The sequence below is a fragment of the Rosa chinensis genome, chromosome 2 (genome assembly GCF_002994745.2).
Source record: "Rosa chinensis cultivar Old Blush chromosome 2, RchiOBHm-V2, whole genome shotgun sequence".
Taxonomy (NCBI): domain Eukaryota; kingdom Viridiplantae; phylum Streptophyta; class Magnoliopsida; order Rosales; family Rosaceae; genus Rosa; species Rosa chinensis.
The window spans coordinates 17180701-17201550 of record NC_037089.1 but is presented as its reverse complement, the minus strand read 5'-3'; the positions used below and the strand labels follow the sequence as shown (position 1 = coordinate 17201550).

Sequence of the window (20850 nt, the reverse complement as noted above, 5' to 3'; positions counted from 1 at the left end):
CAAACCTCCAATCCCGCCATCCAAATCGCAAACCACACCACCATGATTGGAGGCTTTCAGCTGTACATGGATGTGGACCTGCGAAATTAGATTGAACCAACCGCTGGCTGCCGGATCCTGTTTTCCTGTGAACTAGCACGATGTGTCGACCACCACCATCCGATGAGAAATCGAAGCCAAAGCCCACCATGAGGAACCCATGATCCCAAGAAGCGAAAAGACCCGTCCGGCTGCCCTCGCCACACCCAGACAAGGCCAGAAGCCCACACCAACGCAGGAGGAGCAGTCGGACGAGAAGAGAAATCGACGTCTGGAAAAACCTTGTTTTGGTGGAGCGCGTTCTTTTTTGTAATTTATAATGAAAATTGCAAGAATGTATTTTAAATTCATTTAAAAGTGTTAATTTTTTGAGATAGCATTTCTTATATGTTTCGAATATTTGTATTGCTTATTTAGAATATGGCGGCATTTTGAACCTTTCTAAGAGCGCATTTAAATTTTTTGTAAGCGGTAGGTCATCGTGCTATGTTCCTTATATGCCTCAAATATTCACAATGTTCATGTAAAATATAGGAATTTTCTTAGGTACCCGAGTGTTTGACATACACTAATTTTGTTAAATATTTTGGACCATTAGATTAGTAATATATCCAATGGTCCAAAATATTTAAAATATGGTAACCTGGTTTAACCCTTAGCCAAGTGATTATCAATTGACAATTATGTTTTGGGTGATTCTAGTTGGACCTCCAAATTTAATATTTGGACCTCCAACTTTTTTCAATTATTAATAAACTTTGTCAACTTATATGAAAAGGCAAATAAGGACAAAAAGAGAAAAATGAAAAAATAAATAAATACTCTTCTTATCTCCTCCAATCAAATATAACATTCAATTAAATTATTTTTTTTTCTTTTCAAAATTTCTTTATATTGCCTATGTAGTTTTACAATTTACCCAAAATAATTAAGTGAAAATAATAATTTCTATACATGGCCCATCATTTAATACAAAAATAAATTCAAAACAATCTGATTTGGAATTTTTTAAAAGTAAATTAATTGAATATTATGATATAGTTATTACTCGATCTTCTAACCCAAAAACCCTTGAAATCCTTCTTTTAGCAAATTCAAAGAGATTAACAACATATCAAGATCGAGAACTAACCATCTGATTAATTTTTGCGGAAGAGAGACTTACTCATAAGAGAGTAATATAATGTGATTTTGATTCATTCTTCTTCTCTCCTTATTTTTACCAAAATGTCCTTGAACATGATATATAACAATTTGTTAATTTTTTAATATTTTAGAGTCATTTCTGTCAAATTTTTTAGTTTTGGCTAACAAAATCTCTCTCTTAATAATAGTATAGATCTGTCAAATTGTTATATCTCATGCGCACTATTAGTGTGGACCATGGCACTATTATATCTCATGCGCATCTCCTCCACCTTCCAAATCCATACCCATGAAACTTAACCCCACTTCTAATCCCAGCCCCATCCCCACCACCGATCACCACCACAATCCCTACGCCCAACTCCGGATCCACCACATCTGCATCAGTCAGCCCAACAGTTCTCACTCCTTACCTGGCCTTCAACCTCGCCTTCTCCATCACTGGAAACTGATTCTACTCTGGCTTCGATCCACTCTGGTTTTACGTCACATATGACCAACATATTCTCTCCTCTTATTCTTCGAGCAAAGCTTCGGTGCTCTCTTCCCGCACTCTCATCACAACCTCTTAGGATTCTCTAGCAAATTGAGATGTAGAGAGAGAGAGAGAGAGAGAGAGAGAGAGAGAGAGAGAGAGAGAGAGAGAGAGAGAGAGAGAGAGAGAATCGCTGAGATGAAGGTGAGGAGAGAGAAATTGGGTATGAGAAGATGGGTATGCGTGTGATTGATTGGTTTGGATGATGAAGAAGAAAGATTCAATTGGAATTGGAATTGGAATTGAAGTTTTGGATGATGAGCTGCGAGATGGATTACGATCTATTCAGTTGAAGTCTTGAGCGGCTTGGTGGCGGAGCAAGTCGGGTTCGGGTCGGGGAGGACAGGAAGCTAGAGGCGGTGAGAACCCGGAGTTGTTGTTGCTGTTGTTCTAGTTGTTGTTGAACACCGGGATTAGGATTATGATAATGGTTGTTGATTTAGCAAAGGTGAAAAGCTGTGGATTGATTAGGTTGGAATTGCATAGATCGGGATTGGGAGGGAGGAAGAGAGATGGGTGCCCATAGTGAGAGAGAGAGAGCGCTTGGTGCCCAGAGAAAGAAAGCCGGGTGCTCAGAGTAAAAAACTGAAAAGACCATATTACCCCTCAAATTAATGGCGTCATTGACGTCATGTACTGATAGTGGGTTGAGTTTCAGATTTCGTGTACCGCAATGCTTGGTTTGGAACTTTATGTATAAGAATTATTAGTGACCTTTACTTGGTGTACTGTTTGTGAAATCTTCCCTGAAGTAATATATTGTGTAATTTCTTGAAGTTATAATTACTTTCAATCGATATAATTTACCAAAAACTACAACAATTGATATAAAAATGATACTTTTTGTTCTAATTGTAGTAATTACTTCACCTATAATCTATGTACTAGTTTATGGACAATTTAACAAGTGTGACAACAAATTTATTGTCAGAGTGGTAAATCTTCATGTTTTTATCATTAATGAAATTATTACTTCAATGACCATGCATTTTACCATAATTCACGTCAATTGATGTAAAAGCGGTAATTTTTGTTCTATTTGTAGTAATTACTCACCTAAACTAATGTACTAGTTTATGGACAATTTAACAAGTGTGATAACAAATTTGTTGTCACAATGGTAAATCTTTATGTTTTTATCATTAATCAAATGATTACTACAATGACTACACATTTTACCACGACCCCCAACAATGGATGTAAAAGTGCTCACTTTTGTTCTATTTGTAGTAATTACTTCAAAAATTGCATCATTTACAAGATAATCAACTATTTTACAATTCTGACAACAATTGTGTTGTGAACATGGTAAAATTAATATTAGACCAAAAGATATATAGGTATTATGTATTGTAAAAAGGTTCTCCATTTGATAATGGGTGCGGCTATTGCCACCCTACAATTTTCTTAGTTCACCCTACAAACATTTGAATTATTGAAAGACTATATTAACCAAGTGCAAAATGACTAATAAGTAAACTAATTAATCTGTCAGGAAAACTAAATACATAACCAATTAATTAAATACAAAGACTACTTAATTTTTATTGGATAACATTAATCTTCATATTCTCCACCCAAATTTGAATTTATTAATTTTTTTTGTAATCTTTTTGTTGCCTCCTCATCGTAATTTTTGATTCAATTCACAAAATGATTAGTGTTAACTTTATTATTTTTGCAATATCCTTTGTACAAAAAAAAAAATCAATATCTTCTCTCTTGCTCATAGTTGTTAGCTTACTAATCTTTTAGCATGGATTAAAATAGATGAACATTGAAACTGAAAGAAAAAAAAATTAAAAAAGTGGAAGTAAATCATATTATAATTTTATTAGGAAACTTTAATATATTTTAGTTTGTTTATTGGTATCAATTAAATGAGAGATTTTCGTTAAAAATTTTTTTCTTTATTTTGGATATGTTATATAAAGATATTTCTGGAAAGAGAAATGGGTTAGATAAGTAAATTCAATAATTGAAATTAAAATGCAGGGTGTAATGAGCAAGTAGAGTGAACAAAGAAAATGATAGGGTGGCAACAACTGCACCCTTAATGTTCTCTATTTGATCAAAGTTGTTCAACTATGATATTTACATCTTTGACCACTCAATTACAATAACCACAATAAGTGTGGTCATAGTTGTAATTTTAGTCCTACTAGTTGTAATTTATTATTTTGACAATACATCTTACATGTTTCTGAACAGTATTACATATAAAGAATTAAAAATAGAATGTGTTGTTAATATAGTAAATTTTATTTACCTTCAAACTTCAACAACAATAAAAACCAAAAGTGAGTCGATAGAACGCGCTGCACGTGCTTGGTATCTGTGAGTGAGTTATGCTCCGTCTGGCGGCGCGTCCTTGGGACGTCGTCGTCGGATGGGCCTATGACGATCCAAGGACCACCACTCGGACTCCTTGGTGTAGGCGTGGCTGGAGATGGATGTTTGCGCGGTCAATTTCAGGCCTGACGGATCTGATGTGATCTGTTTTCCTAGAGGCTTGGCCGATCGCGACAGAGGTCAGTCGTTGGGGGCCTGATGGCTAGCAACGGAATCTGGGGTTACCGGAGCGGCCATGCGTGGTGGTTTTTTCCCTGGTGTTGGCGAGGGAGTATCAAATATCTGACCAGTGGTGGAATTTCCGATCTGTTGGACAACACAAATCCAAAATGGATTTGGTTGGTTCGATGGTCTCACCAATGATGTCAGCCGGAGGTAGTTGTTCGCTGCTGAGCAATGATTAGTTAGTGGTGCTGCCACAGATCCGACGACGGTGGGATTGGCTCTCTGCGATTAGTCTAGAGGTTTGGGAGGATGGAGGTTATTGGGCCAGGTCTATAGCTTTGGGCCCTGGCTGGTTTAGTCTTTAGTTTTTAATTGTTTTGTTGCTGGTTCCTTTTGTTTGGTGGATAGTTGAGCACGCGATCCAGGTTTTACTTAGATGGCAACATAGAGGTTGATAGGTGGAGATCGTGGTGGGTGGGGCGCCGCTTGTGCGATGACGGAGATTGTCCGTCAAGGGTGGCGGTGGGATGGTGGTGGTGCGACTAGATCGAGTTTGCCATGGTGGCGGGCTTGGCTGTTACTAGTGCTTTAGGGTTTGGTTTTATTTTTTGTTTTTGTTGGTAATAAGACACTACAGGTTGTGACAAAGACAATCTTCTCTTCCACCTTCTAGTGGGATGTTCCTATCTGATTTTGGATCAGCGAAAATGTCTGGCTGTGTACAGACGAGCATTATTGGCCTTCTAAGGAGTCGTTCCTATCTGGTTTTGGGTCGGACGCAATGGCGGCTTGGAGCAGTTGTGGGTGGACGATGTTGAGAATAGGGTGGTGACGATGTTAAGTTTACTTTAGTCCCAGGTCTGAATGTCCGGCAATTCTTTTGGTCGAGTTTAGGTCACAACGAGTGTTGGCTTGGTCGATCAAAGCTGATCAGGTGGACTCTGGGTGGCAAGTTAGTGTCGACACAAGTGAGTTGTCTAGTTTCAGTGTTCTTCTTAGCTGGATGAGAGGTGAGATGTTAATGTTCCGACACTTGTTGTCTTTGCCATTTAGTTGTAGTGTTAGTCATTATAGAGTTCCAGTGTGAAGTTTAGTGGTCATTCTGTGTTAGAGATGTTGCCTAAAAAAACGTTGTAAGCAGTTTATTATTAATGAAGTTCTTCTTGATCCAAAATATATATATATATATATATATATATTTTAAAATGGCACATGTCAACATTTAAGTGGATAACCTGTTAACCAGTTCTGTAGATTTTCACTATATTAAATTATTAAAAATTAAAAAATAAGGGTATGACATACATCAAGGTACCATAGACGGCCCCGTAGAATATATTATCATTTTGCACTTTTCTAAGAATGCAATTTTGATATATATATATATATATATATATTTTTTTTTTTTTTTTTTTTTTTTGAGATAGCAATTTTGATTTTTTTTTTTCTTTAAGGGGTAGTTTGCCAAGCTATAGCATTTCATACAATTAAAATATTTGTAGTGTCCAACTTCTTGCACTTTTTAAGCAAACATTTGTCTTATTAATCTAGAGGTTTTCCTAGCATCGACACATCTATGAACGATTTAGAATACCGCATGATTAGATAACCATGCCAGTTAACCTCTTCCTCAGTGAATTCAAAGCTGAACCAGCTATTGATGAGTTGCCTAATAGTAACAGAGCCACGTAGCTGGTTCCAGCATTCATGAAACCTATTGATCACAGCTTCAGCCGGCACAAACGTACCAAACACTTTACCGACAAGGTAAAGCCTAGAGAAATGGGAGATACAGTCTGCAGGTGGTGGAGGCAATTCTACATGGGTAGCAAAACTATCAATGTTGATCGTGTTGTCCCCGATCATAACTGGTATGGGCTCAACAATCGACCCTGGTATATGAGAAGCAGACTTTTCCGCCTTCAGAGGTGGACTCATGATTTTGATGCAACGATTTCTGTCATTGACAGTATCATTGTTTGGGTTTGTTTGCCTAACTTACCTCTCCCCCATTGGAATACCAAGTCTTTGGAGCAAATTGTCCAGCCTCTGGGGCACTTTATTTTGGCTGACGAGAATACTCTTGCTGCCAAGAAGTGTATCTTTGCGCGTGTTCTAGTGGAACTGGACCTTCGTTATCCTCTTAAGAGAACTGTCATTACTCATAATACTGACGGTTTTCCTTCTACTACCATTATGGTCTCTTATGAAGTTGTGTTTGAAGTTTGCTTTAGGTGAGGCCGCTATAGGGAAAGGTTTCATAAATGCCCTGATCAAATCCTGAAAGAGAACTTCCTTATGGTGGAGCTTCTCGAGGATGAACAAGCTGTCTATCCTCTGGACATGGCCAAGCATGAGTTCATTAAGCCCCTGCTGTCGAATGACATCTCGATTGTCTTTCCTCAACCTATGTTTAATTATCATGACCAATGCAATGTAAATTTTGCCAACTGTGCTGCCACCCGTTCTGGTGAGGAGGCTGATGATAACTCTTAGAAGATTGTGGCTAGAAAAGGTAAAGGGAAGGGAAACTTCTATCAAAAGCAAGGCTCTGGTAATTTGAGGTTTATGCCTAAGTCCAACAATGTTGTTCCTGGTGTTAGCTTCAAGGATGCTGCTGTTGGTATTGGTGTGATTGGTGATAAGGTAGGAAAGGAGAAGAAAAAGGAGGTTATTGTCATTTGTGATGGTTCCTCCCAGGAGGTCGATTAGTTAATGGATGCCTTTAAGCCTCTAAAGTTGGGGGACATTGAGGAGTTGCTGCGAAGTGATCCTGCAAATAATTTGAATGGTGCTCTGGTTGGGACTAGTGGAACCAAGGCTGTGGTTCCAGCTCCCAAAAAAAAATCTCACCAGATGGTGGAGACAAGCCAGGATCAAGATGAAGGAACCAATTCTAACTATCTGAACTGTTTTGATGAGAATGTGTAGTTGGAACAACCAGGGCAGTTCCTGGCAGGGCTTTCTAGCTCAAGTTCAGTTTACATAACTAGCTTGAGACTAGATCTTTTGTGCAACCTAGACACTAGGATTCCTGATGAAAATCAAGCCAATAAAATTGCTTCTTCCTTTGCTTTTTATTTTGATAAGTTTGCCTTTGTTCTTTCTAACGGTCAATCTGGTGGCATCCTAATTCTCTAGAATTTTTCTACTATCAGTTTGGATGTGAGTGTGACTCATAGTAGATTTATGCACTGTCAGGTTAAAGATCTAACTATTGACAAATCTTGGATGACTACCTTTGTGTATGCTTATCCTAGTAAACCTCTACAAGCCACCCTTTGGAATGCGTTGAGACTTCTCTCTTCCGGTTCTTCTCCTTGGATTTTTATTGGTGATTTTAATAATGTTCTGTCTGCGGAAGAAAAAATTGGAGGGAATTCGCCTTATAATATTTATTTACAAAATTTTGCTACTTTCTTGAATGATATTAGTGTAACTTCTTTGACTGCGGAGGGTCTCCCTTTTACTTGGTCAAACAAACACAAAGACCACACTGTTATTTTTGAACGTTTACATAGGGGTGTTGCAAATGCTTGTTGGATCAGTATGTTTCCTGATTATAAACTTGAAAATCTTCCTTTGGTTGGTTCTGATCGTGGCCCCATACTTTTAACTACTTTACCGAAATCATTTAATAGAAGGAAAATGTTCAAATTTGAAGCAATTTGGATGTCTCATCCAGGTTTTGCTGATGTCACCAAAAGAATTTAGTCCAATTCTCTTGATCTGAACCCTCTTAAGGATTTCTTGGCGAAAGTTGATGCCTTTAGTCACCAACTTAGTCTGTGGAACAGGAATGTTTTTGGTGACCTCAAAAAAGACTTGATCAAACTCATAAAGATATTTCCTTTTATCAAAATCAATTGATGATGTTTCCTTACTCCTCTTTCTTACAGGAGAAGGTTTCTTCCCTCTCACATGTTCTTCTGGATTTATAAAAAAATGAGGAAGTTTTCTGGGCCCAAATAGCTAAAGCGAATTGGCTAGCTCTCGGTGATAAGAATTCTAGATTCTTTCAAACTCAGGCTACCCTGAGGAAGAACAAAAATAGAATTTGTAGAATTAAAAATGATATTAGACTTTGGATTGCATATCAAAGTGACATTGCTGATTTCTTTGTGCAAGATTTTCAGAAAAGATACAAAGCTGGAGATAGGTTTCTTTACATTCAATTAACAAATTTATTGATATTCTGGAACCGGTTATTACTGCTGATGACAATAACTTTTTATTGAAACAAGTGACAGAAGATTAAATTTTTTCGGCAATTAACTCGATTGGGCCTTTGAAAGCCCCAGGTCTAGACGGCATTCACGCTGTTTTCTATCAGAAACAGTGGGAGTTAGTAAAGGGAAGTGTTATTGAACTTGTTACTTATTTCTTTTCTAACAAGTCTTCGTTACGACTATTGAATCATACAAATATACCTTTGATTCCTAAAAATGATAAGCCTGAACTTGTTACTCACTTTAGACCAATCAGTCTTTGTAATGTAATCTATAAAATGATTTCTAAGATACTTGTTACTAGATTACGAAGCTTATTGGATAAATGCATTTCAAAGAACCAAGGAGCCTTTGTTCCTAGTAGATCTATAGTAGATAATATTTTAGTTGCTCATGAAATGTTTTCTAATTTTAATAGATCTAAAGCCAGGAAGGGTTCTATGGCTTTGAAACTGGACTTGGAAAAGGCCTATGATTTTCTGAATTGGGACTTTGTCAGATGTTGTCTTTTAAGATTTGGTTTTCATGTTTGTTAGGTTGATCTAGTTATGGAATGCATAACTTCTGTTTCTTATTCTATCATTATCAATGGTAAACCAGAAGGATATTTCTACCCTTCTAGAGGTCTAAGACAAGGGGACCCCTTGTCCCCTTATATCTTTATTATGTGTATGGAACCCCTTATTCGACATCTTAACAATTCTTCCCTGAAAGTAAAGAATCACGTTGGCTTGCTTTCTTCTGCAGGAGGGCCTAAAAATTTCTAACTTGATGTTTGCAGATGACTGTTTGATTTTTGGCAGAGCTACTCCAACAACTGCAAAGAACATAAGGGACATCCTTGTACACTTTGCCAGAGCTTCTAGTTAGAAGATTAATTTAGATAAGTCTTCTATCTATTTTTCTAATTCGGTTGATGTTAGTAGCAAAATATCTATCTCCAATATCTTAAAGGTTAGTCACAGATCTACTATTGGAAAATATTTAGGCATTCACAACATTCGTTTCTGGAAAGATCCAGTTAATGCTAAAGAATTGTTGCTCAAGGTGATAAAGAAGTTATCTGGCTGGAAAAGGGACACACTGTCAAGGGCAGGCAGACTAACGCTTATTAAATCTAATTTGTCGGGAATCCTTGTGCATGTAATGTCTTGCTTTAAATGTCCTTCCAAAGTCACTAAGGCCTTAGATAGAGAAGCTAGGGACTTCTTTTGGGGAAAAGATAATAAATCTCCTCCTGTGTCGTGGCAACATGTGTGTTCGCCTAAGGCTGCCAGAGGGCTGGGAATTAGACCTGCAACTTTCTTTAACAAGGCTGCTTTAGCCAAATTAGGATGGAAGGTCTTGACTAAACCCGACAACTGGTGGGTTGATATTGTTAGAAGGAAGTACTTAAAGAGACACTATTTCTTCTCTTTGAAAACTAAAGCTAATCATTCGATGGCTTGGAGAAGTATCCTTGATTCTAGATATCTTATCCTAAATGGCATGAGATGGATAGTGGGGGATGGTCGAGATATAGTGTTTTGGACATTTAATTGGGCCTTTTCCTTCCCTCTGATTGATCTCATTGATCCTAACTCTATTCAGAATATTAACGTAAATGAAAAGGTTTCAGATTACATTTTGAATGGTCAATGGGATTTATCCAAGCTTGCTTCTGTCTTAGATCATCAAACGGTTCTTTCGATCAGAAGTATTCCTCTACCTTTTAGTGATATGAGGGATGAGTTTGTTTGGGGTCCGGCTTCTAATGGCCAGTTCTCTATTAAATCAGCCACTTGGCTGCAATGTCAAGTAAATCCTCATCGGAATGTTAAATTCATGAACGTTATTTGGAAACTTAACATCCCTCCCAAAGCTAAAAATTTTTCTTGGCTTTTGGTAAGGGGTAGATTGAATACTAAAGCTAGAATTGCTAGATTTAATATTAGCCTTGATCCCCGTTGTAAATTATGTGATGCTGGTATTGAAGATATGGACCATTTATTTTCCTCTTGTCCTTTCACTTTAAGAGTCTGGAATTTAATTGGAAATCCCTATAATTTATCTACTCGTGTTTTTAATAATTTTTCGGACTGGCTACATCACTCCTTTGTGATCTCTAAGAATCTTGCTTTTATTGAGAATGCTTTGATTATTTGTTGGAAAATTTGGGAAGCAAGAAACCATTTAATTTTCAGGAACAAGGAGACTTCTGCTATTATGATTGTCCATGCTACAGCTGTTGCCGCAAATAATTATCGTGCTCAAAACTCTACTCGTACGGTGTCTAGTGCAAGAGATTATGGCCTAATCAAATGGTCCCCTCCTGCAGAAGGTCCAGTCAAGCTAAATTTTGATGGTTCGGTTGATGGCTCAAATATGGTAGCTGCCGGGTTTGTAATCAGAGATCACTTGGGCTTTCCGATTGTGGCAGGAACTAGAAAGATTGGTTTCTCTTCTGTGCCGGTTGCAGAGTGTAGTGCCCTAAAAGACAGTCTCCTCCAGGCGCTGCATAGCAACTTTTCCAAAATTTCTATTGAAGGTGACTCAAAGATGGTCATTGACTGCATTAAGAAGATCCATGTCCCCCCCCCCCCCTCCCCCCCCCCGGTCGATTGAGACCTTTGATTAGAGACATTCAAATTATCTCTTCCTTCTTTGAGGACATCAGTTTCTCTCATGATCCTCAAGAGGCGAACTTCGTGGCAGATGCGGTTACTTTCCTGGGTCACCAAGCGTCTGAACCAACTATTTGGAGAAACAAACTTCCTCTCTCGGCCATTCTGCTTTCAGTTTAGATCAGTTAGGGTGTGGTATTTTTAGAGGTTTCCAGTTGTAGTGTTGTTTTTACTTCCTTCTCAAAAAAAAAAAAAAAACCATGTCAGTTAACCCACACGGTGTGTGCAAAACTAAATAACTTAATTGTTGGATTAACATTGTTTTGTTTATATGTTTCAAATATTTGTATTGTTTATTACAGATTTGCTCACCTAAGGGACAATTTTAAGGGACTGTAAGGGACAAATGCATCTCAACCACATGTATTAAATATAAAAGCATAAATTATAACAACTTAAAACTGTGCATTTATTTTCAGCCGTCAAATTCACTTATCTGTCACAGTCCCTTAGGTGAGCAAGCTTTCTGTTTACTATGTTGAAATCTTAAGATCTTTTAAACAGCCCTGAATTCTTCTGAGCATAATTTAAATGGTGTATATATAATTATATACGTTGCCATCGTATTAGTTCATATAATCCAGATCTCTACTAGCATATTGACATGAGTTTTGATTAACCTAAACCTAAAAATATCACAACTTATGAACATATATGATATATGGTTGAGGAACTTCACCGCTCACCAATGTCTTCAGTCTCCAAAGATGCACAAGCGACCTATGACCCTCTGATCATCTGACCTCTCTGATTCATTATCCACCTCCTCGAAGACTCAAACAATCATGATGAGGATAATGATCATGACTCGTCCAAATTCCAAAACCAGAGGCAATTACTTGGCGAGTGATCCCGATCCGACGTGCGTGAAGTTTATTGATGGCGACACGGATACTCCGGTGGTCCCGCGCGTAGGGTATAGTCAAGAGGGGTGGGATACGGTATCATCTCGACCAATGGTAGGTCGACAGCTCAGCTTAGGGCAAAGCCAAATGGACGAAAGATATTGAAAAATATTATAGGACATGAATGTGTGTCTGGTTAAGGTGACGTTGGTTTCGGACATGACAGCGACAACGGAAGTGAGCGGTCTGATCCTCCTGAGACCCACTTCGTTATAAACACACAATGCGACGTCTAAGTAACCATGGAAGTTTAGTCGTGAAATAAGTAGGTGTTCATCTTTTACTTTCCATCTACTTTCTCTTGTTGCTTATTGTTCGGTTAGCCATGGAGTCGATGAGATGATAAATGCAGTCATGTTGATGATCAAGTTGAAAAGTTACACACACACGTAATGTCGGTAATGATGCAATAATGTACGATCATATTTGTAGCGAAATAAAAATTATTATAAAAAGAAGAAACAAAGTGGCATTTGAAAGTGGGTAAAATTTTGTTAATAATCAGTTTTGTATCTTTTCTTCCACCTTCAGAAGAATAAAGATGCAAAAACGAGAAGTTCTAGTGGTAATTATTCTACAAGAAAGTAGTAACTAAACTCTATAAGAAATGAAACAGTATCTTATTTTGTACACCGAAGACAAAGAAAATTAAGACAAAGTTCACAATGTTTATACCCAAACACTTAGCTGTAAAGTTGATATTTTGTATTATCAAGTAAAAACCGATTGATATTTCTAAAAACATTTAATACTCTCAAGTACAAAATTTCACCGCTCACCAATCAAATCACAGTGGTCTATCATTGTAATACTCTCAAGTACAAATTGTCATCACACGACTAATTATATAATAACACGAAGTTGTCTACCACTGTATGAAGCTAGTCTATACCATATTAATCAGAGATATAGACTAACTTCATACAATGGTAGATAATTTCGTGTCATTATAGAATTAGTCTAAAACTGCAAGTACTTAGTTTATCTTTATAGAGAAGCAGTGTATTATGTATGTACCTAACTATCAACTGAGATGCATAACTTAAATGTCTGAAACATGATTAGTGCAGCAATGATCTTCTTACTTTTCTTTGCAGCTTTTTCAATTTCCTTCCACTATAATTAGACTAGTCAATGTACCTCACCCCTCTTTAATCATAGGAAGTACGTTAAACATGGAGATGGATCATAGGTAAGCAATTACGTACCAATGAAACCAAAAACATCACTGACATGGCGTGTTCCGTCTTAGTCTGTACTTCAACAAATTTGCCTGCCATACATTCAACGATTTCTCTCTTTTCGAACAGTAACACAAATTTAAATCAAACCCAGAACACAGCTTTAATCATTTTTAAATTTAAAAGAAAATGACATTTACAGGTACAGGGATTATGGAGGGGCAGAGTCAGAACCGAGACCTCTGCAACATTGGTTATAATGGCAGAAAAACGCTTAGTCCAAGTCTAGTGGTGCCTCACGTGCGATGTTGAGTGGTACTTTCAGTCTTTTCCCCCAATCACAACTGTCACAGAGCTCAGACCACAACTACCGTAAAATCAGAATTTTTTCAGTGTTTTATAGTGTTTCGGAGTATTAAAATTATGAAATTAAAAGTCATTAAATTAGTATATTACTTACCATATAACGCACACATTCACACAATGACTAACTTAACCGTTCGAGACTCTAGAGTCTAGAGTTTCGATGCCCGGTAACATTTTCGCATTTTTCCATTAACCTCGATTTTAGTTTAATCTTGTCCATAAATGTAAACCAACTAGCTAGCTTGCCCATTCTGTGAAAAGCCCCAGACGCAACAAACACAGAAAGAAAAAGCTCAAAACACAGAAAACAGGGACTCTGTTTCTGAAACAGAGTAATGGGAATGGGGGATACATACGACTACAATTACCAAAACAACCCCTGTTCATCTTCAGCTCCTGCTTCTTCGGTCTCAGTTGCTCAGCCTCATTCGTCCACGGACGAAATCTCACTTTTTCTGCAACAGATTTTGGTGCGTTCTTCGTCTTTGAGCGGACAGCCGTTCTTGTTTTCGTCTTCGCCGGCTGGTTATGCTCTGCCGGAAAATCTCGGCCGTCCTTGCAACGATAGTTTCGTAGGGAGCGGGATCAGGGGCGTTGATGTCTCTACGGCGGTTGGGACGGGGAGTGGTCCGAATGTGTCTTCGTCGTCGGTCGGAGCGAGTGAGAATGAGGCCGACGAGTATGATTGTGAAAGTGAGGTACTTTGGAATTTTTAAAGTTTGAAACTTTTCTAAGGAAAGTGAAAAAGAAAATGCGGAATGCTTCTGCTTTGTTGGTTAAAGTTTCTGTTCCTTTGAAGATCAGAGATTTTTTTTGTTTTCCTGTTTATTCGGGTTGCTGGTTTGTTTCGTGTTTCTTTTTGAAGGAAGAGAGAGAATGCATTTTGCCTGATCTCTTCAAGAACATAGTAAGATGTAATCAGAAAAAAAGGAAGAAAAATTTACTTAAAAAAAAAAAGAGAAATAGGATGTGATATAGGAAACATAAGTTCATTTTTGTAATTTTTTTTTTCTTATGCATGAGGGATCTTAAATGCAGGAGGGCCTTGAAGCGTTGGTAGAAGAGGCGGCAATGAAATCACGTGGTCGTTGTTCTTCAAAGAGAAGCAGAGCTGCAGAAGTTCATAATTTGTCTGAAAAGGTTAGTTTTTTAGTATTAATGTGATTGCAAAATTCTAGTTTCCTTCCTTATTCTTTTTTCATGAGAAAGTGTGTTGCTTTTTTGGTATTAATATAATGTGGTTTGTTGAGCAGAGGAGGAGGAGTAGGATTAATGAGAAAATGAAGGCATTGCAGAATCTCATCCCAAATTCTAATAAGGTAAAATGTACATAATATACTTGATGACTTCTCTTATGAGTGATCTGGATTACTGATGGATTGATTCGTTTTGTCAATGGCAGACGGACAAGGCTTCAATGCTTGATGAAGCCATTGAGTACCTCAAGCAGCTCCAGCTTCAAGTACAGGTATGTTTCATTCTTTTTCAAAGCTTAAGATACTGTGGTTACCAGTCAAGACTAAACGATTAAATAGGTGATTAAGTGATTGAAGTCCTACCTGAAAACTCTGCTTGAATATACTTTCAAGGTCTAGTTTTACTTTGTGATTAGTTTTTGCTCATGGAGTCCAAACTAGATAGACTAATGTCTATGTAAAAGATGCAAAATGCACTGATGAATCAATGATAAAATTGTCGATTAAATCTGAGAGTTTGTTTTTGATTGATTGCATTTCAGATGTTATCAATGAGAAATGGCATGAGCTTGCATCCCATGTGCCTACCTGGAGCATCACAACTCTCTCAGATAAGAATGGACTTTGGTGAGGAAAATAGGCCTTTGCACTTGAACATGTCAGGCACACTGAATATGAACCAGGAACCCTCGACACAAAATTTGTACAATCCAAACCAGTCTTATGTACCAGATATGTCCAACGTAGTAAATTCAGAAGAAGCATTTGGGTTGGAATCATCTATTCAGGCTCACTTGGGACCCTTTCAGCTCCCAAACTCATCTAAGGTTAGATATCTGCCCTTCAAATAATGCATATGGGGTCAACAGAAACTATTTTAACTGTCCTTTTACCTTGTTGCCATATAAAGGGAATCTGCAGGGATGAACTGTTCCAGCATCAACTAAATAGTGTAAATCACTCGGAGACTAATCCCTTAGGTGGGTCTGTTCAGTGATTCTTCCATTTTCCAGTTACTCTAACAGCTTGTACAAAAGGTCATAGTCTTTTAGTCTAACATGTGTGTTTTGTTTGTTGAAAGAATTTGAATTGGGAGCCACGGCTACAGTTTCACTTCCCTTTACTGCTCAAGTATCTGATCTGAAGGACTATAGTTCCCTGGAAACATGCATCATAGGAAGAGACCAGAGAGAAAGCAGGCCCTCAAAGTCGATAGGGCAACATCTTCATCTTGACAGGTAAATTGAACTTTCAGATTAACGAGATGTTGGTTTATCCTTACTTCACAATTCTATGGTGATGAATATGAGTTGCATTTCACAGGCAGAAGGGTCCTAAATGATAAGATGAGGACTGCAAGAAAGACCCTATGATTCATTGTAAGCTTGGCTACAACATTTTGGATTTGGTGCCAGCCACTACTTGGTGACAGCTTTTGTAATTCTTGAAATTGTTCAAAGCCTTGATTCCGTGCCTGAATTGTGAGCTTCCCTCGAAGTTGACCTGCACTTGGCAAGGCTTGTTACTTGGTAGAAACAGTAGAAACTGGGGATGAGATTTGTAAAACTCTATCTTTCCCTTTTAATCTGGTTCTCCTACTGAGCAGTTGTATTCACTGTATGACAGTGTTGTCTATAATTATCAAAGTGATATCTTTGTAGCACCCACTGGCTAGTATCACTTTCTGCTAATATCACTTTCATTTCAACTTAAAAGTCCATTTCTTTTTCTGCAAGTTTAATCAAGGATTCATACCAGAATAATTAGTGTTTGGTCCATGTCTTTCAAGAACATAAATGCACATGTACATTGATAATCAAAGAAGAACAAAAAGAAAGTGTGTTCTTGTGGCAGAATAATCAAACTAAACCAAGTTTCTTCCAAAACTGTGTTCTTGTGGGCACAATGCTAGATTTGGGTTAAAGTACTAGTACCACCCACAGTAACTTGCTGGTTCTTTGTGGTGTCTTGTCTGCAAACTAGTCCGGTAGTGAGAGGACTGGTCCAAGAACGAGAATTGAATGCTTTGGCATCTATAGTTCTGTTGAACGCTCGTTAGTCAAATGGTCCATGTCCATGTACTTTTACCAAATTCGGTGTTTTCTTTTTCTGGTCCAGCGATTCTAACACGGTAGAGTCATCAGTGCAGCTAGACTTTCTGGATGGAGAAATAGGCCTCAAACGATCTCGAGATTTTAGGAACTATATGCTTTAACAGTTTAACATGCTCGAACTTGAGATTTTGAGGGTACATACAGTGGAGTTAAAATTTGGGGCAACTTTTTATGTGTGCATTCTCATATTACGTTAAGGCCTCGTTTGGTTTGCGGAAAGGAAAATAATTCCTTCATCTTTCTCATGGGAAGAGAAATGAAATTTCGGAATAACTTTCTATTCCGATGTTTGGTAACATAAGGAAAGTTATCCGGAAAGTTGTTAAAAAGTTTGTAATTAATGCAATAAAATAATGTATTGTGAGTAATAAATGTAAGGAAAGAAGAGAGAAAGTAATTCATTTGGAGTAATGGTTCCTACCATTTTCCCCTCTATTTTCCTTTGCTTTAGGAAAGAATTTCCTTTCCTTTTCCATCCCAAACGTAGGAAGGAACAATGTTCATTTCCTGATACTTACTTTCCATGAACCAAACGAGGCCTAAGCTCATAAAAATCATTACCTCACTAGATTAGATGAATGAAAAGACAGAGAACAAAATGTATTAGAAAGTCTAGAGGACAGAATACCTTACCATTTTTTCATTACATAGCAAAAAAAAAAAATTTGGAAGTTGGTACTGCATTTGGGGTAATAACCTTCTTTTTCCAAGATCGTTCCTATAATGTTTTTATATTTCAGCCAAAAAAAAAATTAAAATTTTGTTCTTTTCCCAAAGTACCCACACTCCAAGCACTTTCAATACCACCACAACTGAAATCAAAATCATTGTGGGAGAGATGAGTGATTAAAACTTTGCTTCCAAGACCTCCACAGCCATCCCGGCATTCTCTTCGTTGTTGCCACTAGCTAGCTCTAGACCCACCACATTCCCACCATCTCCACCGCTCCGCACCGCCACATTGCTGCCACCAATATCACGACTACTAGTTTACTCTGTGGCCATCAACTCTATTCCATCGCCCAATGCAACCACTACTGCGGTTGTCATCATCATAAAACTACCACAAATGGGGGCACCACCATAGCCATGATAATTTGATTTTGAGTAGTCAATCAAACTTTGCTAAAACTTCATTTTCTTTTGCTTTATAGTAAAGATGAGGACCCAAATCAAGGTCTTTTGGTGTGAGTTTGGAGGCAGACGTACAGTTACCGGTGGAATCATAAAAACATGGAAATGAAAATGACGTATAACAACTTACCTTTTCAGATTTCTGACAAAGTCCCAAAGGAATACGAACAAACTATATATTTTTTAATTAAGGATGACATATATACTTTGTATTTGAGGACAGCGTATATAGGGGACGTTTGTTATAAGGGATAGGATGGGACTCGGTATTTAGTGTAGAACAACTTATCCCATGTTTGGTAACAACATGAATTCTTTTAAATGAGACTTCACAATCCCAAAAACACTCTAACACCTTCTATCATAGAGACACGAAAAACCATGGGATTGTGGAAGCCTATCTTACTCGTTCTGCTCTTCCCTTCAGTTCGTCATTCTCAGCATTCTCACCTCCCTTCAGTTCGCCCCATCTATTGCTTCATTCCCAAACCCCCACGGCGGCGCCGTTGCTCCCACACCCAAGCAGACCTAGCTCCCACCGCCAATGGCCTCTTCAACATCCTCAAAAATCGAACTGTGATGAATCCTTGGTTTCACAGCTCTCTGATTACAAAATCATTTCTCTGATCCAAGAATATCAGACAAACTTTTAATTGGATTTTCGACTCTTCATCTGGGCCACCCAAAGATTGAAGCTTTGCGTCGATGTGTCATTCGATAGTGATTAACATGTTCTTGAGGGATGAAATTTTCTGCAGGACTTTGGAGGATTACAAAGATTGCGAGATTCAAATTGGGTATGATGCATTTTTTGTGCTGATAAATGAGTATGATAAGCTGGGCATTGCCATGTAAGGTGTTTGGGTTACTGAGTGAACTTTGAAAACAGAGAAAAGTTTTCCTTTTCGGTTTCAAAATGTTGTTCTTAAATAAATAGAAGGATTAATTTCAGTTTACCCCCCAGAGGTTTGGGGGTGTCATCATTTCACCCCCTCTACTTTCAATTTTGAATTTTTACCCCCTAAACTTTCTAATTTCAATCAGCCGTGTCCAATTTCTACTATTCCGTCCAAATTGGACGTTAAACTTGAGGGCTAAAATGGTCATTTCAACATAAAAAATAAAAAAATAAAATTTTTTTTTTTAATTTTGTCTTCAACCTATACACCACAAGTTATAATATTTTATAAAAACAAAAAAAATACTCTAGGTGGTTGAAAGCCGCTCGCTGGTCTACGATATTTGTGATATATCTCCGATAAAGTAAAGAATTTTAGGATATATCCCCAATAAAGTGAAGAAATATTTGTAAAAAATAATTTTACACTTTATCTGTAAATAAATATATGTATATCCCCAATAAAGTGAAGAAATATCTGTGTAAAATCATTTTTGGTCTACGATATTTGTGATATATCTCCAATAAATTGAAGAATTTTAGGATATATCCCCAATAAATTGAAAAAATATCTGTAAAAAATGATTTTATACTTTATCTGTAAATATCTGTATATCCCCAATAAAGTGAAGAAATATCTGTGTAAAATCATTTTTTACAGATATTTATTTACAGATAAAGTGTAAAATTATTTTTTACAGATATTTCTTCACTTTATTGGGGATATACCCTAAATTCTTCACTTTATCGGAGATATGTCACAAATATCGTAGACCAGTGAGCAGCTTTCAACCACCTAGAGTATTTTTTTTGTTTTTATAAACCTATTATAACTTGTAGTGTATAGGTTGAAGACAAAAAAAATAATAATAATAAATAAATAAATAAAAAACTGAAATTTTTTTTTTTAATGTTGAAATGTCCATTTTAGCCCTCAAGGGTCAAACTTAACGTCCAATTTAGACGGAATAGTAGAAATTGGACACGGCTGATTGAAATTGGAAAGTTTAGGGGGTAAAAATTCAAAATTGAAAGTAAAGGGGGTGAAATGATGACACCCCCAAACCTCAGGAGGGCAAACTGAAATTAATCCTAAATAGAACTTGACCCAATTTGAAACATTTGGTTATAATGACATTACTGAGCATTGGAATCTCAATTGACAATGCCAAAAATTCAAACTTTACAAGCTATGTTCTGTGTGCTGTAACTTTCAGCAATCTAGTGTGGAATGAATGCTACTGGTTCTTGGGATTTTTCATTTTAAGAAGAGTTTATAGATGGATTTGTGATTGCATTGTTTGATTGTTACCTTTCCACAGGTCTAGTAGGTAATATGGAGCTGTTTTCTCTGCACTTAGAATTGAAGGTTGGAGCTTTGATGAGTTTCTCTGATAAAACAAGGCAGTACAACAGCCTTTGTCCCACGCAGCAACAAACATGAATCATGGTTTAGCATAGCATAGCCCAGGTTCTAGGAGTCCAGGACTATTATAGAAAATAAGGAGGGGTACAGTAGTCCTATGAAACAAACACCACCATATGGTTCATAAGAAGCTGCTCTTTTGCCACACCATCAAGAAATGTTAGCTAAAGTTTCTTATGAAACATAGGTATGAGCTTTCTTCATGTGTCATCTCATTGGAGAAGATATGATTTTGGTTTCAGGTTTCTTTGTTTTTTTAAAAGTTATAATATAAAGCATATAGAATCAAAAGAGTGATCTCTTACGTATGGAAAATGGAGTGATTAAACATCAAACACCACCACAGCCACCCTGCTTCCATTGTCATTGCTGCCATTACCTCCAGCTCCACCTCAACTCCACCATTCAATCACACCACCACCTCTTTAGTGCTGCTTTATTCCCATTCTCAAAATCACTACTATTACATTACTACGATCACAAACCTACCGCAAATTGAGA

At 37.3% G+C, this 20850-nt stretch overlaps 2 protein-coding genes across 2 annotated transcripts; both read left to right on the top strand.

The window, feature by feature from the left end:
* The first annotated feature begins 6019 nt into the window (after positions 1-6019).
* LOC112183813 lies at positions 6020-6949 on the top strand. Its single transcript, XM_024322147.1, has 2 exons — positions 6020-6471; positions 6748-6949. The coding sequence occupies exons 1-2, from the start codon at positions 6020-6022 to the stop codon at positions 6947-6949; spliced, it is 654 nt and encodes a 217-aa protein (XP_024177915.1).
* Positions 6950-13726: 6777 nt separating this feature from the next.
* LOC112186689 (transcription factor SPATULA) lies at positions 13727-16444 on the top strand. Its single transcript, XM_024325189.2, has 8 exons — positions 13727-14279; positions 14620-14721; positions 14835-14900; positions 14984-15049; positions 15320-15604; positions 15688-15757; positions 15859-16015; positions 16101-16444. The coding sequence occupies exons 1-8, from the start codon at positions 13917-13919 to the stop codon at positions 16117-16119; spliced, it is 1128 nt and encodes a 375-aa protein (XP_024180957.1). The 5' UTR covers positions 13727-13916; the 3' UTR covers positions 16120-16444.
* Positions 16445-20850: the final 4406 nt, after the last annotated feature.

What these genes read in the sequence shown, in the direction of transcription:
- LOC112183813 (XM_024322147.1), top strand. Translation starts at nt 6,020, where the DNA reads ATGGGAGATACAGTCTGCAGGTGGTGGAGGCAATTCTACATGGGTAGC. An exon ending in GTGTTTGAAGTTTGCTTTAG is followed by an intron (nt 6,472 to 6,747) that starts GTGAGGCCGCTA and finishes GATTGTGGCTAG; the next exon opens with AAAAGGTAAAGGGAAGGGAA.
- LOC112186689 (XM_024325189.2), top strand. Translation starts at nt 13,917, where the DNA reads ATGGGAATGGGGGATACATACGACTACAATTACCAAAACAACCCCTGT. An exon ending in AGCTCCCAAACTCATCTAAG is followed by an intron (nt 15,605 to 15,687) that starts GTTAGATATCTG and finishes TGCCATATAAAG; the next exon opens with GGAATCTGCAGGGATGAACT. An exon ending in CTCGGAGACTAATCCCTTAG is followed by an intron (nt 15,758 to 15,858) that starts GTGGGTCTGTTC and finishes GTTTGTTGAAAG; the next exon opens with AATTTGAATTGGGAGCCACG.